Below are 21,408 nucleotides of genomic sequence, written 5' to 3'. Positions count from 1 at the left end.
TGAATAGAGTGGCACCAGAACCGCTGAACACATTACATGTTAACACGAGCACCTGCTTCACTTTGTACACAATAGCGGTCTTGCAACCCACATCTAATGGGCACATACAAACAGAATATTATGGCTCAGTGGTAAGTCTGTAGTATGATAAAAAAAGTGGCATAAATTTTCATCTTCTTTGAGTAGTTCTTTACAGGTCTTCGATAACTTTCTATATATGGGTCCTATTTTCAACGCAGCGCTCACAGAATCATCCACGAGCATAAATAATAAAGTCGCGGATCTCGACAATGCCAGTTGTGACGAACCGTTCACTAAACACATATACCTTGTACTTTATTGCCCAGTTTTTTCTGATGAAAAGACCTACTTTGCAAAATAAAAAAAAAACTTCTCGTGGTGTGAGTGTGAATTGAAATCCCAAAACAGTACCACTTTTTCGTTAGCTACATTAGATTCCTTGCATAAAGTTCGCATGCGTTTTCTTGTAAAACCTTTCTCCGTGAATGGCTGGAGGACCGTTTTCTTTTTTTATGAGCATTGATACACCAGATGATCTTCCGCAAGACTAATATTCTATATTTATGCTATCTTTAAACTGTCAAAAGATGAGCGGTTGTAAGATACTGCGTATGTCAAAAACAAAACAAAACAGCAAGAACGGCTTTGTTATAAGAAATATCTGTAATGAATCATTTTCAAGAAATGACCAGCGTTATTTGTTCGTTTAATGAGAACGGCCCATAGCAGAGAGGCTGTAAGGAGAGATTTAACGTATACACCTCCTCTGACAACTGAAACCACCCCGGGAAGGCCTCCTTGAAGGTTCGGCTCGTGCACCGCAATGCAGTCTCCCGCTACTCCCCACTTCAATTTAAGTTGATTGATTGATTGATATGTGGGGTTTAACGTCCCAAAACCACCATATGATTATAAGAGACGCCATAGTGGAGTGCTCCGGAAATTTCGACCACCTGGTGTTCTTTAACGTGCACCCAAATCTGAGCACACGGGCCTACAACATTTCCGCCTCCATCGGAAATGCAGCCGCCACCGCCGGGATTCGAACCCGCAACCTGCGGGTCAGTAGCCGAGTACCTTAGCCACTAGACCACTGCGGCGGGGCCACTTCAATTTAAGTGTCGCAGAAAAAAAAATTCGAAACTGCGTGCGATGCAGTTTATATACCAGCTGAGATTATCGTAAACACTGGCACGAATGCAAACATCGCATTTTCTGCTCGTCAGCTCCTTGGTTTACAATCCTACGTACACCGTTCTCTAACGGAATGATATGTCACTGCCTAGTGTGCTAAACGTAGGCAGCTTAATTCAGCCCAGAGAGCATGTCTTATATTCTAAAATACTATGGAAATGAGTGCATGACACAAATGCCACGCCATACAGATGTTTCACGGCTTGGTCTCAACGCGCAACAATATCAACTAGTCATTTGTCTGATCATTGCGATAGCAATTGTAAGGGCGCTCAGACACACTTTTATTGTCGGAGTCGCTATGATGCTGCGTGAAAAACTCGACTCGAAAACATCCTCCCGTGTGACGAATGCTCTATGCTTGGCCTAAAACGTTCCACGGCTGCATTTTATGGCCGATGGAGAAGACAGGACACGCGTCGTGCATGTTTCTTTGCGCAAATGACTCCTAGTGACACCAGCCGGAAGGAGGTGGAGAAGGCGGGAAAGTGGATAATAACGTTCTAGAAAAAGGGAGGGAGGGAGCCAGGTCATGCGTGTTTCTACGTGAATGTTTAGAATAATTTGTGAACGCTTTAGAGCGCTATATGTACTCTACTGTTGGATAGCTATACGCTGTCCTGGTGATGCACAATTTCTGGAACGTGCATCTCCAATACGAAGGCTTCATTGAGAGCCGTACCCGAAGAGCAAGTCACACAAGCCGCAAAATTCTTCGCACAGAGCCCCCTTGTGTATCATTTCAGAAGTGACAATGTGGGAGCAATGCCTTGCTCGCAGCTGACTGTTATGATTGGAAGCAGTAAAGCTCGTAGTATACCCGCAACGTAAAGCGAAGTTTGTATTTAGATAAGCGTCATCAAAAACAGCAATATCTCCTGTATTTCAACGATTTTATATGAGAATCATGGCATTCGAACAGTTGACTGTGCTGAGACTGTAAAATAGCGGTTCTCGCATGAAAAACGTCGATTAGCTGGTTCGTCAAAGAAAAAACGACGCAAACGATTGATTAGTCGCTCTGTGCGTCAGTAATATATATAGCGCACAATTAAACAAACAAAAACTGCACCACCAAGCAGACTAAACGTCCTGGTTTTTTCACATGTGTACCTGCTCGTAACTCACAAGGAAAACGTTTTACATTCAAGAACAAAAAATGATCAGACAATCTTCCTCTCAGAATTAATAGCGAAGGTAGCTGAACGCATGCAAAATATGCGCTCATATGGAAGCGCTTCCGATATTCCGTCCAGAAAAAGCGCGTCTTGGGCACGTACCCACAAAATGTGCGAAGATTCAGCACAGTCGTCCACGAAGTTGGCCTTTGCGAGCGCTTTGTAATATTCTGCAGAAGGGCATCGCAATCGCTCAAGAACGCCTGATTGCAAAAAACCCGCTTATTTCACAATCACAAAACAATTTATTTAAAATGATTGCGCATTGATTTCCTGTACGAAACGTGACTTCTGTGGCACAGAACTGGTTACTCCAATCACTAATGCTCAGCGCATTGGCGCCTACACGAGTGAGTTGCTGATAGACTCACTGCATTTTGTCGAAATATCTTTCGCATTCTCAGTGTTCGAACACGTGCATGGATAGAGAAATGAGCGGCGCAATGACCGAGCGTCTCCTGCGTGTTTCAGGCACTGAGCACACGCAAATATGTCAATAGCCTAATAGACACGGACCTGTATTTCCATACTTTCTCAAGAGCATTGCCAATTAAAAACAAAGCCTTGTGGCGTAACAGCTATGTGTGTGATCACTCAATGTTGAAACCAAGGTTGTCCGCACTTTAGGTGGGAAGGTGTTGCCACCAAAAGCTCTACTGTTTTGCTGATTCTCCTTGCCTTCTTGTTTTTATTCACGCGAATGGGCTTCTATTTAAATTCTCATGCATTATCCTGTGGCGTCGCACTTTGGTTCGGAGCTGCGCGTAAGAAGGGGGTGCGAAGATGTTGAATGTACTACCTGGCATTACACTTGCGCTTGTCGTGGCATTCATGACAGGTAAGGTTTCATTTTTTTTTCAATTGTCATCTCTTAAGTGTGATAGAGGCGATTTATGTAAGGTAGAAGACGAGGGAATAGATGAAACAAAAGACTACCTGTCGACTTTATCAAAATTGCTCCGATTCGCAGAATCTATATACCATAATTGTAGAGTCAAATACCTGCGCACTAAAAGCACACGCAAAATTGATTGATTGATTGATTGATTGATTGATTGATTGAATAATATATATGTGGTGTTTAATTTCCTAAAACTCCCGTATGAATGAGAGAGACGCCACAGTGGAGGGCTCCGGAAATTTTGACAACCTGGGGTTCTTTATCGTGCACCCAAATCTGGGCACAGCATTTTGACTCCATCGAAAATGCAGCCGCCGCAGCCGGGATTGCATCCCGCGAACTGTGGGTCAGCAGTCGAATACTTTAGCCACTCGACCACCAGGGCGGGGCTTACATGCAAAAGACAGCGAGTAATATTAGCCGATACACGACTTCCACATCAATATATAATAAAGTTACATGCTTTTTGACAGTGAATCAAGTGCTATATACATGAATAATGTGCCGAAATTTCTTGTTATTCTCTTGTCATTCTCTCAATCTGATTGCTCAGGGAAAGGGAGAATCCAGTATCAACCAGAAAGGGCTGAGTTATCTTGAATGGCGTCATATATGTATCTCTGGAAAAACACTGTAAGGACTGCAAAAAGTTCTCTTGCTGGTTGAAGGGAATATGTGTTTTGATATTTAGATTTCAATAATTTTGAGATGCTCTGCGTGTTTTAAACAGCATCGTATCGATTTTGTCCGTGGACCTGCCGTATAACAAGCAAACAAATACTGCAAGGGAGGTAGATAAAAAGCACTCGTATTAATTATGTTTGATGCGCTCGCAGTGGGTTCTCAATATCGGGCGCGCTGCAGTGCTGGATTGTGATATGATAATGACTACCTGGAATATTTCCTTGCTCTCCTATATAGAACTACACCAGCGCTTTTGCATTTCTGTGCCGTCGATATGCAGCCGTCGTAGCCGGGGATTGAACTCGTGTCTTGCCAGTTAGTTGGCCCGAATGTGTGCCTTATTGACGCTACCTCAGATACGACGGCAGGTGTATTATAAGCAAGAATTAGAAGTTGTACTTATCTGCTCAAGACAACAGGAAATGAAATATGCATACTTATGACTATCTTATCGGGCAGACACGCACGAAGGCGAAGTACACATCTCATACACCCCAAGCCGCGCTTGTGACCGACAGTGCTCAGAAGTTTCGCTTCAACCGACGGGACCGTCGTTTCGTGTCGGTACCTTCTACATAATGGTTCTCGCTTGGAGTCATGAGGTCCGCCATTCAGTTTCCGATTTTACAGGGACTTTGGCGCTAATGTCTAATGAAGCTAGCATGCGTGGCACTTCAAGCGTGGGAATTATGGGTAGTACACGGAGTTGCCTGATATACGTACTTTACATTCCGTTTGGCTTCGCATGGCCTGAAGCTGTTTTGTCACAACAGCTTCAGGCCATGCTTCAGTTTTGTCACAACAACAAGCAGTAGTTTATCAGTTACGCTTCAGCACCGTAAACTTTTCGGCTCACCAATTCGAATGGGGCCACAAAGTTGAAAACGACTTCGTTTTTTTTTTTATTAGAAACAAAACCGAAACACAGCAATACATGAAACCACAAGTGTGATTCATGGCCTGCAAGCACGAAAACTAGGCAAATTCATGTACTACCCATAACTCTCACGGTCGCTGAACGATCGCAGCGCCAGAGTCTCCTCTAGTTAATTATAGGAAACTGTATGGGGTCCACTTCACGGTAAATGGGGATTCAGATGTCTCACTGCAAGTGAAAACCACGAAACGCATATAAAATGAAGTGGTGGATTCATCTGGTTTAGCTTTGTTTTGGGTAGGTTTACCCCGTATAAACTTTTCAGTATCTAGCAGCGCTTCGTCGTGTGTCCTCGTTTTTTGTGCACTGTTATTTTTTTTTGCTAACGTACGGTTGTCATGAACTAAAGCCAATTCGCCCAAATTTTTATTTCACTCAAGGTAATAGTTGTGTTGAATACACGTCATATCAAAGCAAAAGTATGGTAAAGATGTCAAGCATTTAACATTAAGATACAGTTACGAAAATACCTTATTGATTTTATTAAAGCGATGGACGGCTTTCGCGAAAATCTGGGATCACCGTGACATTTTTTGATGTGTACTCTATATATTTTTTAAGCCTGGCAAAGCACTTCAGGGCATTTATCAAATACTATGCTCTGAAAATGAGGCTCGTATGTTCCTGACTCAAAAAAAGACGCCTTTCAACCAAAGCTATGAGTTAGAAGCCGTGTGTGAGCCAATGAAGTTAACATTTGGTCCAGCCTTGCAAATAACGGACTATTTTCTGCTTTTTTTTTTACTAAACACGAACAAATTACACTACGCAACGGGTGCAGCTCTTTATCAGGCACCCTTAAAGCAGGCTTATCAGAAGAAGCACTGCGTTATGGGTACTACAGCTATATGCTAAAACCATTTCGAATCAATTACTCCACTACCAAGGAAGCACTTGCAGTCTTGAAAGTATTTCAACATTTTTAAACTTACCTGGAAAGCGCCAACTTCATCCTTGTCAGGTTTCTTCAAGTATAGACTCACTTGTTGACTGTGGCGCAACCAAATGGTCGCATAGTTAGATGAGTCAGCTACCTGTAACAAATCGATTTCAGAAGTAAGGCTACTATGGGAGCTAGTTGGCACGATTGTGTGCCTTATTTACGCTACCGGGAACTTGAATAGGTGACCACTGGAATAGACACACACCGGTTGATGCGCGCATCAGGTATTAGACTGCAGTGCTTCAAACATTCCTGGAAAATTTCCAACTGATGCCACGCATTGTCGTGAAATGCAGAGCAGTTCAGTGCACACCATGCCATCTCTTGTGAACAGTAATGCGTCTCAACACTCTGCGAAAGAGTCAACGTGACTTAGAAAACAGTTGTGCATGTTAAGACCTGGTAAGTAGCAAAGAAGAGCCAGACGATACTTTTTTGGTGTGTAAAATCTATGCAAGTCTGCCAAAACTGCCTCAACTGCATAGACTGATACAACTAAATACAATTACATGGTGCGAATTGTCTACAAGCTGACGCTCACAATGACTGCAAAGTACTTATTCGGGGATGTATTTTTACTTCTTTAGACATGGCTGAAGCCTCTCTGTAACATTTTGACTGGTTTTCTATTTCTCTCATGTATAGTCTGAAACCCTAAAACTGATTTATAAGACGCGGAATGAGTTCAATGTTTGAGTACTTGCCAGAAAGAGCGGCGTTTAGATAATCCGGCTGAGTACCTTCACTTCGTGCTTTTGAAGCGCGTGCCATGTCATTTAATAACACCGCTGAATATTTGTTCTGATTTCAAGATTTTCTTGGGACTGCATTCATACGTGTGTGTAGGAATGGATGCAGAAATATACGAAACTCGCCTAGCAGCTCGACTGCGACAACGCTGGTAGTGTGTCTGACTATTGCACAGGTATCATTGCTTGAGACAATTGCGCCTTTCTGTTTAACCTGGTGTTACATTACGAAATTGGTTACGGCTCTGTTTTAAAGTGATACGGATTGTTTTCCTCGTAATATACACTGCTTTCGCTGCGCTCTGAACACTACTTAACGTCAATGAAGTTCAGGCTGGTGAGGGAGTGGTTATTTTTGTACAATTATTCGTTATAAAAAGTTGTTATATAAATTGATACACGTTGGCACGTGTATCGATTTCTCAAACTTTTCGCACTGCTATAAGTGTGAATCAGGAGTTAACTGTCTGATAAGTAGCTTTGACTTCCTTTTCAAACGCTTTTAAAAACCTGTCTTTTTCTATCCCGTAACAGGTACTTGCCAAGCCAAGCTGAAGGATGGCTGTAAATTTGAGACACTGCGTGCTTGCGGTGAAGACTACTTTCCCTTCGGAAAGGACACGCACTTGGCGACTTCCGGAGAGCCGTTTGTGAAGCAATGCGCGTACGTGCCCACTATAGTTTTCTTTTTCAAATGCGAAGCACTTTTTTAGCGACCTTCGGTGACTTTGAGCGTATTTATCTATCTGGGCGCTAGCGTTTCGGTGCTCTCGTGGTCACTTCGATAACTTGGCGTGAACGAAAATCAGCATGGGAGGGTAAGATGATTTGACGAATATGATGCGGTGTTCAAGACATGAATAATATCACAATCCCGTTGCGTACGTCGTCAAACGCTTCCCGCCAGACAGCGGCACATACTCACGGGTGGGTATGTGCCGTTGGTATGGGGGTATGTACCACAGCTGATGGACGCTTAGTATCTACTTAGGAATGACGAAAACACACATGGGCAATTTCAACACGCGAGCGTTAAGAAGTACCCGACATCGGTACAGCGTCGACCCGATGAATGCAAAGAATAAATATTGGGGTTCCAGCCAGAATCGAACCCAATTATTCTGCGTAGAAATGAAGTATTTTACTACAGAGCTACGCCAGGTCTCGGAAAAACTTTTCAAATAGAAGCTGATCTTCGTGAAAGGTCAATAGTGTTTGCAGTGCTGCCTACCCAATTTTATAAACATTACATATGTACTCCTTTGATACAGCCGTCACGTCGGGTTAACGTAAATCGTGGTTAGTTGCCATAAGCTGAAGTTGATTTATATAGCAGTGTCCAGGGCCAGCATTCTCGCAAGCATCAGCGCTCCATAAAGTTTCTGGTGTTGCTAATACTCATGTTCCAGCTGGCATCGTTACGCCAGTAAAAGCAACTGCTTATATGGGCATATGCAACTCTTCAACATTTGTCTGTACGTGCAACATTTCTAGATATATTTAGCATCATTTCATGACATGTCGCTCAATAAAAAATTGCAACACAGTAACGTTCCCTCCGCATGCTACGCATAACGTCGATTCCATATACGTGAGATCTGCCTTTTTTTAATATATTTTCCTGAAGTAGCCACTACTGCTCCACAAGGTGGCACGCGCACTTGCGGAGCCGCACAATGCGTAATAAGTTGACAGCCTAAATATGTTCACATTTATGTGATTGTTGACCATATGCATCGGTCAACATTTAATTTGTTAACATCACCGTGTATGCACATACATGTGATTGTTGAATACGTTGTTTTGAAATTCTCGTAGCCTAACTTTAAAGCTAAACTGTATACCGTATGTACCGTCAACATCTCACGCTTGGAGTCTTGAACTCTAGGTGCTCTGTTAGATGCTTCTCAAGGGTAAGGAGTAGTTGGCGCCCTGTTTATGCGCCAACATGTCGTTACACCACGTCAACTAAAATAAATAAATAAATGACCCATTCCTTGCACAGTTTGCATAATTTGACGCATGGTGGTAATCTAGGATTCTGCCGCGCACCACTCCACGCACTGAAGAGAATATACATTTTTACTACGAGACATTATCTTTAGATTTTCTTTTTTTTTAATGTAGAATTCCTTAGGGTTGAGGGTCATGCCCTCGTAGTTGAAGTTGTAGTAGCCACTTATAGTTTTAAAAATTGCGCACTGGATGGCGTTGTGTTTATATATGTCCTCAGAAATTATATCACTAGATGTCGGTAATGGTATTCCTATAATAAGAAGTTCACAACACATCCACGGTGTGAATGATGATGAGTGGGGTGAAACGTCCATACGTCCATCCGAAGCGTGCTGTAGTGTGATAGAGCGGACGGATAGACAGACACCCAGAGAAACGAATGAACGAACGCTTCACCCTACTAATCGTCATTCACTTCGTAAATATGCTGTTGTTTTTTTTTGTTTTTAAGAGGTAGTTTAAACAATAGCCAGGCCCCTTGGTAGAACACCTGCTTCCCCCCCCCCCCCCCCCAGACAGTCTGATTTCTGTTCTCACAGGGGTCCTAATATATTTGTTATTCATTTTATTTCCAACTTTTTTGCTTTGTCGGTCACGGGCAATATGATTATTTTTGCTCATAACCTACGACGTCATCACCGACGCCGACATCGGAATTTTCACGAAACCAGCTGTTTTCCTCTATCGTGTTAAAAAAGTGCAATTATATATGTATGTTCTAAAATTCTGGCCAACAGCAATCGGGGTGAATTGGCCCCTAATTGGGCGACTAAAATCAGATGTTCAAATTAAGGAGATGAATTCATTATTGATCTTCATTCGTACACGTACTGTCGTGAAACCAGAAAAAAAACGTACGGATGTATTCTGCCTAGCACGCAATTAATTGGAGAAGGACAAAAAAGAAAGAAAAAACTGATACGTGGCTTGTACTTGAAATCAAATAATTTAAAATTATAAAACATGGAGGAAACTCTTGCGACTCATGAAAGTGCTTCTGTTTCAGGAAAGAGGCTGAAGCACTTTCGAGCGCTGACGTGGCAACGAGGTGAAATACCCGACGGGGCACAAAATTCCTGAAATAATTTTCAGCTCAAACTCCAAGTCATTACTTGGGATTCTAATTTTTGGTCATTGCATGAAGTACATTTTTTATTAATACACAACAGCAATTTTTCTCTCACAATCAACAACACCATTTGCAACAACGCAGTTTGAAACACAGGCTCTTACACATGACCTCGTTGAAAATGCACCTATGAGTCGTTCAACATAGGCGCACAGAACAGCAAAAATATCTGCCCCATTTCAATACAGCGCGAAAAAAAAAGGTAAGCGTTAGTAACTTTTCATTATTTTCGCGCTGTAACATAATAAATAAATACTAACTTTCCCAATTCACCGTACTCCTATATCTGCTTGCTTCTTGCGGCTCATTTACATTACATGACCGTTCCAAAATTTCGCTATTATGGGTTACGAGACGGTAACTCCTGCTGAAATTTCAATTTCAGGACTTTTAAGAAACAGCTTACGTGCAGTAAAACGTTTGCAGCCGATTGCCTGGAAGGTGTAGCCAAGGCTGTGGCGACGCTAGCGCTGGAAACCTACAAAGAAAGCGTCGACGAAATATGTACCACGGATTCTAAGCTCAACGAAGGTGAGCTGTCACGCATAAATATAATTTTGTGCACTATAGCATATGCATAAGTGCCATCGTGCGCTGAGCTGTGTATCTGTGCTAGAACTTCAAACACGCCAGTTAGCTTAGTCGTCATAAAAAGACTTACAGCCACCCTGGGACTCTAACATTATATTAGCTTGTGAACCTAGGCTTTGAATAAACGCCACGTGAAACAAGCGACATTAGGTATTGATCCAATTCATTATATAGATGCAGTTACTCGTATTTTCAGTATAATTCAGGCTATCGTCAATCTTCCTGCATAAAGGTTACATTTAACGTTTTCTCTTCACTTACTTATGGCGCAAGAATATTTATGTTTCAGTAAATATTTTTTTATCAAGTCTAAGAGTTTATTTTGCTTTTTATCGCTAAGAAATTTCACGAACCATAAACTTTTATTCGAATAAGAACGGAAGTTTATAGCACTGTTGTATAGATATGAATGAAATCATGAAGAAGGAAATTTGGACATCATTATACACTCTTATATCTTCATGTACGTAAACTAGCAATTTTCATTGAAGCCAGCTACAAAATTCCGCTTAATGTTTTTTTATCAGCACACTGAATACGAATGCATTGCGTAATATTCTTCAAAGCACTGGTCGCGCGAATATTTTTCGTTCACACAACCACAGGGCTATGTTGTGTGTGTTCCTATCCTTCTGTGACCCGTCGATAAGTTGCGCTATGCAATTCCCAAGAGCGACGACAGTGAGAACGGACTGAACATCTAAGGCTCGTATTCACAAACCAACCTTGGCCTTACCTCCCGTTTCCCTCAAGGTCCTGTACTCTCTAAGAGCGTTATAAAGGCACAGAAATGGTAACAGGGTAAAAGATGACAACAAGATTGGTTGATGCATACGGGCCTACTTTGTTCATCAAGCGCAATAAAGGCATAAAATCGACAAGGAAAATTCGAGGTAAGGTTGAGGTTGGTTTGTGAATACGGGCCTAAGTAATAAAATTTTAAGAGCGCAGCTATTTGAGCTATTCGTTGCACCAGGTAGTGCGAACGGGAATGGCCGTCACTGTGGATCGGTACGTGCCCGCTTCATCCTCCTCAACTTTGGCTTAGGTGCCATAACCTTTGCGCCAATTTATGTAGTGTGAAATACAAAAAAGTATGGCATGAGTTTTTTACGTGACTAAAAATTATACAGCACTCCGCAATGACTAGTCACGAGACCGAAATTGCATAACACTACACGGCAGTTAGTCTCCTGACTGAAATAACAAAACGTTGCATATTAACTATTCATGTGATTGAAGTCACGTAAGATCATGTAAAAGCTACAATCATACGACGAAAAATTCTATTACATAATATAAGTAGTCACGTCACAAGAATCACGCAGCACCACGTAGCTACTCACGTGACTAATAATTACGTAGCATTGCCTGTAATCTAGAAACGCTGTTACAAATCATGAAACATTCAGTCACATGACTAAAATCACGCAACATGGCCTAATAGTAGGTAACGTGAAATGTTCAAGCCAGAAAACACTTAAGAGCCTGTCACCTGAATAAAATCTCATCCGATAAAAGATAGTCAAGCTGCATATCTTGCGATGCCAATAGTCATACTGTGTAGTTTGCGCCACAACATTTAGTGTCTAATGACAGTTTGGCATTAGTGTAAAAAGTTTGATAGAGAGAGAGAGAAAGGCAAAGGAAAGTCAAGGAGATTAACCAAGTTCAACCTGTTTTGTTACTTAACACGGTGGACGGTGGAGAGCAAAAGAAAATAATGGGATAGAAATAGAGGTAAAATAATTCATTAGCACGCATAGCGGCGCGTACTACATATGCCCAGAATGTCATAAAACTGCGAACTGCGACAAAGTACGAGTTGACTTCGTCGCTGCCATCCATGGTGTTAAAGAAGGCATCCGAGGACTGGTTTGGGGTGCCCAGAACTTGCAGTGCTTTTCGAGCTGATGGTGCTGTATTTAGGCGTAGCAAGTATAGAATAAAAACTTCTATCGAATAAATGCAACACTCGGAGGCATCATTGCGATGTCTCACGTGCACCCTCTTTACAAATTCACCATAGTCACCGTTTCTCGTTGCCTATCCAAGCAACAGCGTCACACATTGTTAGCCGACTGTAATTTGCTGATTTGTGTCGTTACGCTTGTTACGCAGCCTACCATAAATCCATTGGCTGCCTGAATTCCGTTGGAGCGAAGCTTCATAGCTGCGTGAACGATCTACAAGGAAGCCTTCAAAAGGCTGTCCTCAAAGCTCCCAAGAAGGACCTCATTCCTCACCTCTGCTGGTAAGGATCTGTGCGAGTTGTTTGTATGAAAACATCGCTTAGTCAGTGAACGAACATTCAAACTGAGTGCAGCGGCATAGGTAATTTAAGGTAAAAGCAATTTAGCTGCTGCCTATCCTACAATGTTGGTCTGGAGTTCTAATTTGGCAGCACACGTCGCGAGTAGTTGGCCCTACAAAGTCCCCGTAATGTAACCCCAATTTCAGCAACTCTTTTGGTTCATTATGTAGCTGTTGATATTTTCAAAGTGTGATCTGCTCCACGAAGACATGGTGAGGCTGATGCGCAAGAGTGTTTCCTCAAGATAATTGATGTTATGTGAGCATAATCTAACTTTTCTGTTTCAGAAGTGTTACGACGTGGATGGGCCTATAGACGTGACTCAACACCCCGCCGACGTTCTTGCAACCTTTGTTACCCTAGGAACTGATGTTCTATGTCGATTCCTTTTAAGGAAATTTGTTATAAGCCATATAAAAATAGAAGAGTGGGGAGGCGTGAAGCATGAAAGGATGGGTGCTCTTGTAGCACTCAGGTTAAACAAAGTGAAGGGTAAAACATACTGTAGTTCGAGGCAGACATCTTTGATGAGTCACTACTGGTGCTAAGCCGGAAATCCGGCATGTAGAGAAGTGTTTTTTCGCTCCGTTACTGCGTTTGGCGGTTTGTCGAGCTGACTGTTCCCTCCTTCGTTTTTAGAGGCAAATGGGCACACCAATGTTCTCAATCGGCAGCCGAAGTGTAGAAAGGGAAGTTATTTTGTGAAATCTTTACATCCGGAAATACTATTGGCCCGTTGTCCTATCAAACTTTAGGATCCCTTGGCACGTTGATCGCACGCAACTATATCAACTCATTACAGAATAAAGGAAATGAAGACGTTAATATATTGAGACGTGGCGGGAATGATAGTCTGTTTCAGCTTATATAGCACATTCCTTCAGCAAGCTTAATAAAATCTTCATACAATGAGGCCAAGAAAGGTGGGTGGGCGTTAATAGAACTTTTTCATATTTATAGTTAGCTTTTCCGCTATACAGTTTGAACAACTCATGGCCGTTCGTAATTTATTACAAAGAGCCTGCTCAAGTGCGGTTTGCTCACGCAATTACAAGAAAAGTATAGCGTCGGCCTTCTTGATATAAGCGCTCGTAATAGACCACGCCAGCGCGTTCAACCACGACCGCGTCTCCACCAGAAGCACGACAGATGCGGCCATTACTTAGGCAAATAAGCAGTGCAGAGAAACACATTTGCGAATTATGGAAAAGGGTCATTGCGCTAGGTGAACTGTGTTGCTGCAAGTACGATATAAGCATGCAAAAACGGACATGTACACAACGGCAGCCTGTCGCTGTCCCTAGCTTTCGGATACCGCATTTATTCAATTGCAACGTGACACCGATCGTATCGCGTTGGGTGACTTCAGCGCGTCAAGGAAGAAAACATTTGGTGTTTCGGTATTTTTTAGAGCGAGAGTGTTGAGCTTAGCTAGGAAAATCTTGAAAATAAAATATTCATGTTGCACTCGAGTAAATACAGTAACTTGACAAAACGTTGGCTTGGTTGTATTTGTAACGCATTTCGCGATTTTATAGCCCTCTTCAACATTGCATGACAAAAGAACCAGAGCGCTGTATGGACGTCCTATTTTTGTCCTCTGTCTTGCTCAGCAATGGTGATGTTTTCGGTTGACGTGGCTGAAGCTTTACAGGTACAGCTACGGTGGCGGTCACCTTATCGGCCATTTTTTCGGGTAATGATGCGCCCGGAAACCAAGGAGTGTGTCAACGCTCCTCAAAACCATGACGGCAGGGCTACGAGTGGTGATGGCTGCAAGCGGCGTGAAGTAACATGGCCATGTTTGCATGCACAGAAATTGGCTGATCATAGTATGCGTGAAATCGGCTGAGAAATAGGCGAGTGTTACGTATTACGACTGAAGATGGCGAAACTCCAAAAACACAAGAGAGAGGGAGAGAGAAAAGACTATTTGATTATTCGGTCGACGATTGCCTAGGCCCGCGAGGGTAGCGTCATTGCGATGCGGCCAGACATTAACTCGGCGAGAAGTGCTCTGCCCGGCGAGCTGCTCTTACTAATCCCACCTTCTTCTGTCACGCGCATTTGTTTTTGTGATGGGGTTGTAGCGAGCACCTGGCTATGAATGGTATTCACCTGGCTACGATGGTATTCACCACCCATGAGTACCATCTTTTCTTCTTGTTTCCGCTTTTACTAAAGGTAGTTTTATCGGAGTGGTTTATTGCACGATTTCAAACAATTTGGAGCATATTTAGAATTTGATTTACTACAAGTATGTGTGAGTGAGCTGGCACAGCTGTATTGGATTGCTAAATATTTCATTATTAATTAGTACAAAGCACCTCCATAAGACTGTGTGCGATGTTACTTGTAAACAGAACTGTTAAATTCGCGTACTATATTTTAAGCATATTCCGTAGATTCTGCAGCAACACTAAAGCATATACCTCTACAAAGTTGTATGAAGTCAGGGTGCATTAACGATGTTGATCCACTACGGAATAATTTGACTTGGTGCTTTTTGGCGTTCGGCATCCTGACTATGGAGGAAGAGTGAAACCCACTTAAGGCAATGTCTTATGGCTTATCACCTTCATCGATTGAGTGCTAGCTGATACATTTTAAACGTGACTATTTTTTGTGTAATGAGAGGCATGCTCAATATCTCGAGATCACATTGACAAGTCGAAAGAAATATGTTCTCTCAAGCTAAGGTTGTCTCTAATCTGATCCGCCCTATTTAAAGTCAAGCCTTTATGTTCCACACAAAAGGGAGTGAAAACAAAAGTGTATGCGTTAGTAAGAAATAACTTGTCCTGTTTGAAGCCACAATTGCGGTATTCGCTATGTAAAAAACAGCCTGGTTAATTGTGTTTCCGTTCTTTATTTATTCCAGCTCGTATGGTGGCTTGCTCGATTGCGCCGAGCCAGCGCTGACACCTTGCGATAAAGTTGGCGGCAAGGAGTTCATGACAAGCCTGTTGGACAAGGTTCTGGGAGAGGTTCTAACCCCTTTGTGTAAAAAATACAAAAGAGGTTCTGATTTCTGCAAGGCGCTTCCCAACCTGCCGGCGCTGGGCCCGAATGACCGCAAGGTCCAAAGTTTCGTAGAGCTCATCATTGAAGCGGTAAACAAGGGAATATGAAAAAAAAAAACTAGTAACAGCACAATAAATAAAATAAACTTTTGTTTTCATGAGAGAATATCAACCGTACAGCGGTTACTGCGAGTGTGTATTATTTTATGTAACAAAAGTACACGCTTGTTGCAAGATGGTTGCACATGGTGCAATTCTAAAGAAACGCGCTTGCTTCTAAGCATTAACATAAGAAGCAAAGGCACGTACATTATTCGGAGATGGCATATCTTCCACAACCCGCTTAGCTTTCTTTCTTGAAAGTGGTGGCATCAGCGGCAAAATTAGGGGAGATTTTACGAAACAAGATTTTACAATGTTTCGTACCTAGCAAAGTAGTTTGCATTCTTTCGCAAACACCGATAGAACTCAATGTTGCCATAAACCTGATTTAACGAAATATTTGACAAAATTATTTTGCACAGAACTCGTTTAAGAAGAAATTCGTTACTTTCTTTTAATTATGGTTCATTTTTTTTTCTTAACGCGTGCGCTATACATGTTAAAACACCTATGTGCGATATGGTTACTGGCTTAGATTTGCTTTGATGAGATCGAACGTGGTGCCCGTGCACGAATAAACATGTACTCGGTGGCCCACCCAGTGTTGTTCTTGCGTAGCGGATGGTGATAGTGACGTTGGTGGTCACTCTGCTTTGTTTAACCCTTTATCTGACGGATAGCACTAATCATTACCTCCCATCTTTGTCTCTCGGTCTGTTCACGCAGTCACTGCATTCGTTCCCCGCGTCATGGCACAACGATAGGCGGTCATTACTCCGGGCGGCCATCTGTCTACCTGAAATAAAGTTTGCTAGAAAGGGGTAAGGCACTACCACTTTAGCAGGAGACCCCTGCAAGCTCATGAACTTTCTGGAGTCAGCTGCTTGAAGCCGGATAAGGGAACATGCGTGGTGGAGCCACCAGCAACTTCAATGTAGGACAACGCCTGACGGAAGCGTTAGTGCAAAACTTACGCAATGGTTTTTTATGCGCTGTTTCATATTTACTGCACAGAAATGCAAGCGAATTTCGGAAGCGTAGGCGGTGACGCGGATGTAGTTGAAAAAAATGAAAGAAAACTGGTCCGAGCTCAGTGCGTGGCCCCCTGTGCGCCCATCAATCACGGCAACTTTCTAGAACACTATAGCTTGGTGTGTGCAGCTTTGCTGTTAACTCGTTATGTCATGTTTAAATTAAACACGCCGAACACTTTCGGCAGTGTGGTATCAGGGTTTCGGTTCCGGAGCTGATTGTCTGGCCCCCAGGGGGCGTTGTACATATCTATTTAATAGCATGCTTGTGTGCATTGTGAGGGCTCGGCAACGTAGACAAGGCGGCGATAAGGCAAAAACTACTTTAATAAACAGGAGCTATGGCATCAATGCAGTCATGGAGCAAGCAAGCGCCTGGGAACGACTACGAAACAGTGTCGCGCCTAGATCAACATGTAGCACAGAGCTGCCATTTTACTTACTGTCTCACACTTGAGCCCTCCCCCCTTTTTTTTTGTTTTTGTAAAATGCTCGATTGGCTTTTTACATCACACCCCAACCAGTTTTTTTTTTTGTCTCATAGTCTTGCAGCAACCAAAACACCAATATCTTTTCAGAATCTTGGAACAATGTGGTCCTCTTTCTTGAAACTCTTCATCTTTCTCTGAGGCTTGGTCTTTCTGCGTGCCTTAATGTTCTACCTCATTTCCCCTGGCACTCTATCTGACGTTTTTCCACTTGCTCAGCGCATGAATCCCACATTTTGCGCTGGTCTGCAGCCTCTTCTCGCACTGCTTCAGCGATGTTGTCATCAAAAATATGGGCACCTTGATCGTTTCTTTCTTGTCCAGAACACAGTGACATTTCCGCCTTTCTGAGCTTCTTCCGCACAGTTGTCATGGCAGAAGGCTGCTGCATCCTGTGATGTCTTTTCCTCTTTCATGTAGCGCGCAGCAGCTAGGCTTCCTTGACTCGGCTTGGGTCGCTCATTCTGGGTTGGCTTAGTAGCTGGCTTGGTGGCTTGTTCCTTGGCCTTGCGCTCACCACCTGTTAATACATTATCCCTGAGAGCCTCAATATTATAGCTGAGATGCTATCGGGGCTCATTCAGAAAAGTGACACGTTTTAGTACGGCTGAGTGCATCCTTCCATTGGCTTCCTTTTGTGTCTCCGCTTTCGATTCATTGGTTTGCAGCGGATGGCTAACTCTCTGGCAATGTTCTGGATCCAGCCGTCCCATATTGACGCTTGAATCCTTAGCATGAAGCTCTTGACATAGGCTTTAAATGAAGTCGTCATCCTCCTCGGTGGATCTATGCTGGTGACATAAGTATGATAATATAATCTGGAAAAAATGCAGTGGACTGGTCAGTACTTTTGTAAAGCCCTGAATCATTGTCATCAGTGGCAGGGACGTCTAAATACTGGCGCAATACGTGGTGCACTACAGTGTCGTCTTGTTGTAACTGAGGACATGTGTGGGCATCCCGTAGCTGAGGCCATGGCAATTCCGACGTCGTATCATTCGAGTAAAGTTGCGCCGCGTTTGGTTCATGTAGCATCACATTAGACAACCCTTCATTTGATTCGAGAAATAACCATGTGGGCTGGAGTGTGTGCGGCACTGACGAAAACGGGGAATAGGCTGTAGAGGACGTTGTCCGAGTAAAAAAAAAGCGTAGAGCTGTTGGGCAGCACAACAGCATTGGACATCCGTGGCAGTGCCTTGTCCAGGCATCGCATGACAATATCCATGCCAGGATGGTGAATTTTTGTTGGATGAAGCGGTTGTACAAGGAGCTGAACGCGGGCAGCCTCAAACTAGTTCTCTCCGAGGATTAAATGCAAGGGGTTTCCAGCCAGAACGAGAATTTTACGTGCTGCCGAAATAGGCCCCACAGCAATAGGAGTACAAAATGTACCAACTGGCATGACAGTACCGCCACCTACAACAGATATGGGAGGTGTGGTCCATGGTAGCAGGTTAGCAGATCCAATGACGTCTAGCGATAGTATGGTGTGCTTTGAACCACTGTCTGGAAATACGTCTACAGTGCTGACAAGTGGAATGTCTGCTTGAATCGCAGCGCACTGCACAACAAATCCTTCGAATGGTTCTGAAGGCTGAAGGCACGCCAGGGAGGGAAAACTTGTTTGCCGGCTGGGTAGCCTCACTTATATGGCCTCACCTATATTTTCCCCGAGGTGATAAGCAGGTGCGCCATTTCGGGAACTAATTGCAAGATAACGAGTGTCTTGTCAATTCAAGGGTAACAACAAGATTCTGCACGAAACTGGTGACTGAGCCAGATTGATTGGTTAAGAATATCTGTCATTCATAATACTAATCTGCTGCACAGGCACGGGAGGCACTGGTGACATTGATGTTCCGGCTGTGATGGGCGGCTGACTTCGGAAAGCAGAGGCATGCTCTATAGCTCAGTCAAGTTGGGTGACGATGGCAAGAAGTGCGCTCGCAGTTGGGGGTCGTAGTGCAGCAATAATTCTTGCAAAGTGTGCGTCACGCACACCCGGTAAGGCATATTCAATGCGCTGATGATCTGTTAATTGGACCGGATATCTTGCAATTACGCGCAGTTTCGCCAAAGAGTAGTCAACTAGGCTCTCAATGGGTGGCTGGACGAGTCTGGTGACTATGTGCTGCCACTGCAATATCGCAAGTTTGTCTCCAAACTGGTTCTCAAATGCAGCTTTCAAATTCTCCCACGTGTCCAACTGGTTTTCTGCCACGCTTTCCCAATCTTCAGCGGTGCCACGGAGCTTACCAAGCACTACGGCTAGGATAGTAGATGGTGTCCAAGACGCTATGCCTTGAATACGCTCGAGTTCTTCAAGCCACTGGTGAGCTGAAATGCTACCGTCACCACTAAAGGTTGGCAGCGAGGCCGAAAGGTCGGGCAACGTAGTAACTTGGACTGGAACCGTCAGCGGTTTTGACAACGTCAAAAACCGTTGCAGTAAGTCACTCAGCACTTTCGTACTTGAAAACGACTGCTCAGCTGCCAGTCGGACCCACAAGATGGTTGACAGTTGTGGGCTACGTCATGAAACAAGCGTTAAATCATTTCATCCTTCGAGCCAGTCGCCTCCAGATTACGGCGCGAAAGTTCATGGCGAATTAAGCCCATTGTGAACCCTTGAAGGTCTTCTACAGTAGCCTCATTCCAGTTTATAAGCGTCATTGCGGTCGATGGACGGGCGGGCAAGACCGAAGAAGGCTTAGGGCCGGCAAAGGCAATGAGGCGGGCAGCTAGCGCAAAAACACCAACTCACACGAAATGGACGAGTGGCTCCGGTTTCCTCGGCATGGTTCGTCGATGACTGTGCCAAATGTGAGGGCTCGGCAACGTAGACAAGGTGGTGACAAGGCGAAAGTGACTTTAATAAGGAGCTGCAGCATCAATGAAGTCATAGAACACGCGCGCGTCTAAGTACTATTACGAAACGGTGTCACGTCTAGATCAACATGTATCATAGGGCTGCCAGATTACTTGCTGTCTCACAACATAAACGAGTTCCAGCTCGGCTGCCAGCTGCTGTGTACCTCGTGTCGGCCGTCGCTTCAGCGCCATGCCCTGTCTTCTCCGTGTGGGGCGTTCACCACACGACACTACATTTTGGTGACGAAGACCTCCGATTCACGTGCATCAGGCGTTAAGGTGGGCATCAAGCCTCCTTCCTTCTGTTGTCGACTCAGCACCCGTGCAAGCTGTCCCACCGGTACTCTATTTTTTGCATGCAATTTACTTTTCTACACTTCCCGGGCCAGTCCGGTGACGAGGCCTGCCGACGTGCGTCTCCCCTGAACTGCATTCTCGACGCGCTCTTCGGCAATTATGAACGCGACTATCCCTCCACCTCCGTTCCTTCAGTGCCCCGGTGTACCGCCTATTCCACGGAAGCAGTGGTGTCATGTGTTACAGATCTACATTGACGCGACTGCCAGGTACGCCCCGCCGGAGCACAAGAAGGCGCTGCTCCTGAACGCGTTAGGCGTTGGGGGCCTCAACACATACCTGCGTGCCGCCGAAGATGAGCCGCAGTCAGGAGCCGACCGGCCAACTCAGGAGACGACGCCGGACGTGTTCGACGCAGCCCATGCGCTGCTTAATGAACTCTTTGACCCTCAACCGGACGCGGCGTGTCTGCGTGACCACTTCAAAGCCCTGCGTCAGGGCCCAGACCAGTCGGCGGTAGAATTCATTCAGGAAGTACGCCGAGTAGCGAAGCTTTGTGAATTCGGCGCGGCGGGCGATATCTTCGCTTTCGACCAGATGGTCTCTGGCATCGTGTCGCCGCACCTACTAACTTTTTTCAAGATGGGCAAGGGCTTCACCCTACAGAAGGCGCTAGACGTAGCGAGAGAGAAGGAGTGCGTCGACAGCAAAATGCTGCAGTTATCGGGAGTACAAGTCAACGCCGTGGCATCGCGTCTGGCTGAAGATGGCGGCTCAGCTCACCAAGCTATTCAAGATAGCAGACCAAAGGGTGGCCGTCCTCCCCAAGCTTCGTTGCAAGATGGCGCCGGTGGGACTTCTCCTGTGTGCACCTCCACACCCTCCGCTGCTGCGGACTCCTACTCTCCAGCTTCACCCCCGGCTCGTGCAGGTGCC

General features: G+C 44.3%; 1 protein-coding gene across 1 annotated transcript; it reads left to right on the top strand.

Annotated features, from left to right (window-relative positions):
- Positions 1-3,127: 3,127 nt before the first annotated feature.
- LOC119167304 (uncharacterized) lies at positions 3,128-15,846 on the top strand. Its single transcript, XM_037418762.2, has 5 exons — positions 3,128-3,231; positions 7,142-7,271; positions 10,138-10,283; positions 12,465-12,597; positions 15,539-15,846. The coding sequence occupies exons 1-5, from the start codon at positions 3,177-3,179 to the stop codon at positions 15,786-15,788; spliced, it is 714 nt and encodes a 237-aa protein (XP_037274659.2). The 5' UTR covers positions 3,128-3,176; the 3' UTR covers positions 15,789-15,846.
- Positions 15,847-21,408: the final 5,562 nt, after the last annotated feature.

Source organism: Rhipicephalus microplus, chromosome 6 (assembly GCF_043290135.1).
Source record: "Rhipicephalus microplus isolate Deutch F79 chromosome 6, USDA_Rmic, whole genome shotgun sequence".
Classification (NCBI taxonomy): domain Eukaryota; kingdom Metazoa; phylum Arthropoda; class Arachnida; order Ixodida; family Ixodidae; genus Rhipicephalus; species Rhipicephalus microplus.
This window is presented reverse-complemented; position numbering and strand designations above follow the sequence as displayed.

What these genes read in the sequence shown, in the direction of transcription:
- LOC119167304 (XM_037418762.2), top strand. Translation starts at nt 3,177, where the DNA reads ATGTTGAATGTACTACCTGGCATTACACTTGCGCTTGTCGTGGCATTC. An exon ending in GGATTCTAAGCTCAACGAAG is followed by an intron (nt 10,284 to 12,464) that starts GTGAGCTGTCAC and finishes CTTGTTACGCAG; the next exon opens with CCTACCATAAATCCATTGGC. An exon ending in CTCATTCCTCACCTCTGCTG is followed by an intron (nt 12,598 to 15,538) that starts GTAAGGATCTGT and finishes TATTTATTCCAG; the next exon opens with CTCGTATGGTGGCTTGCTCG.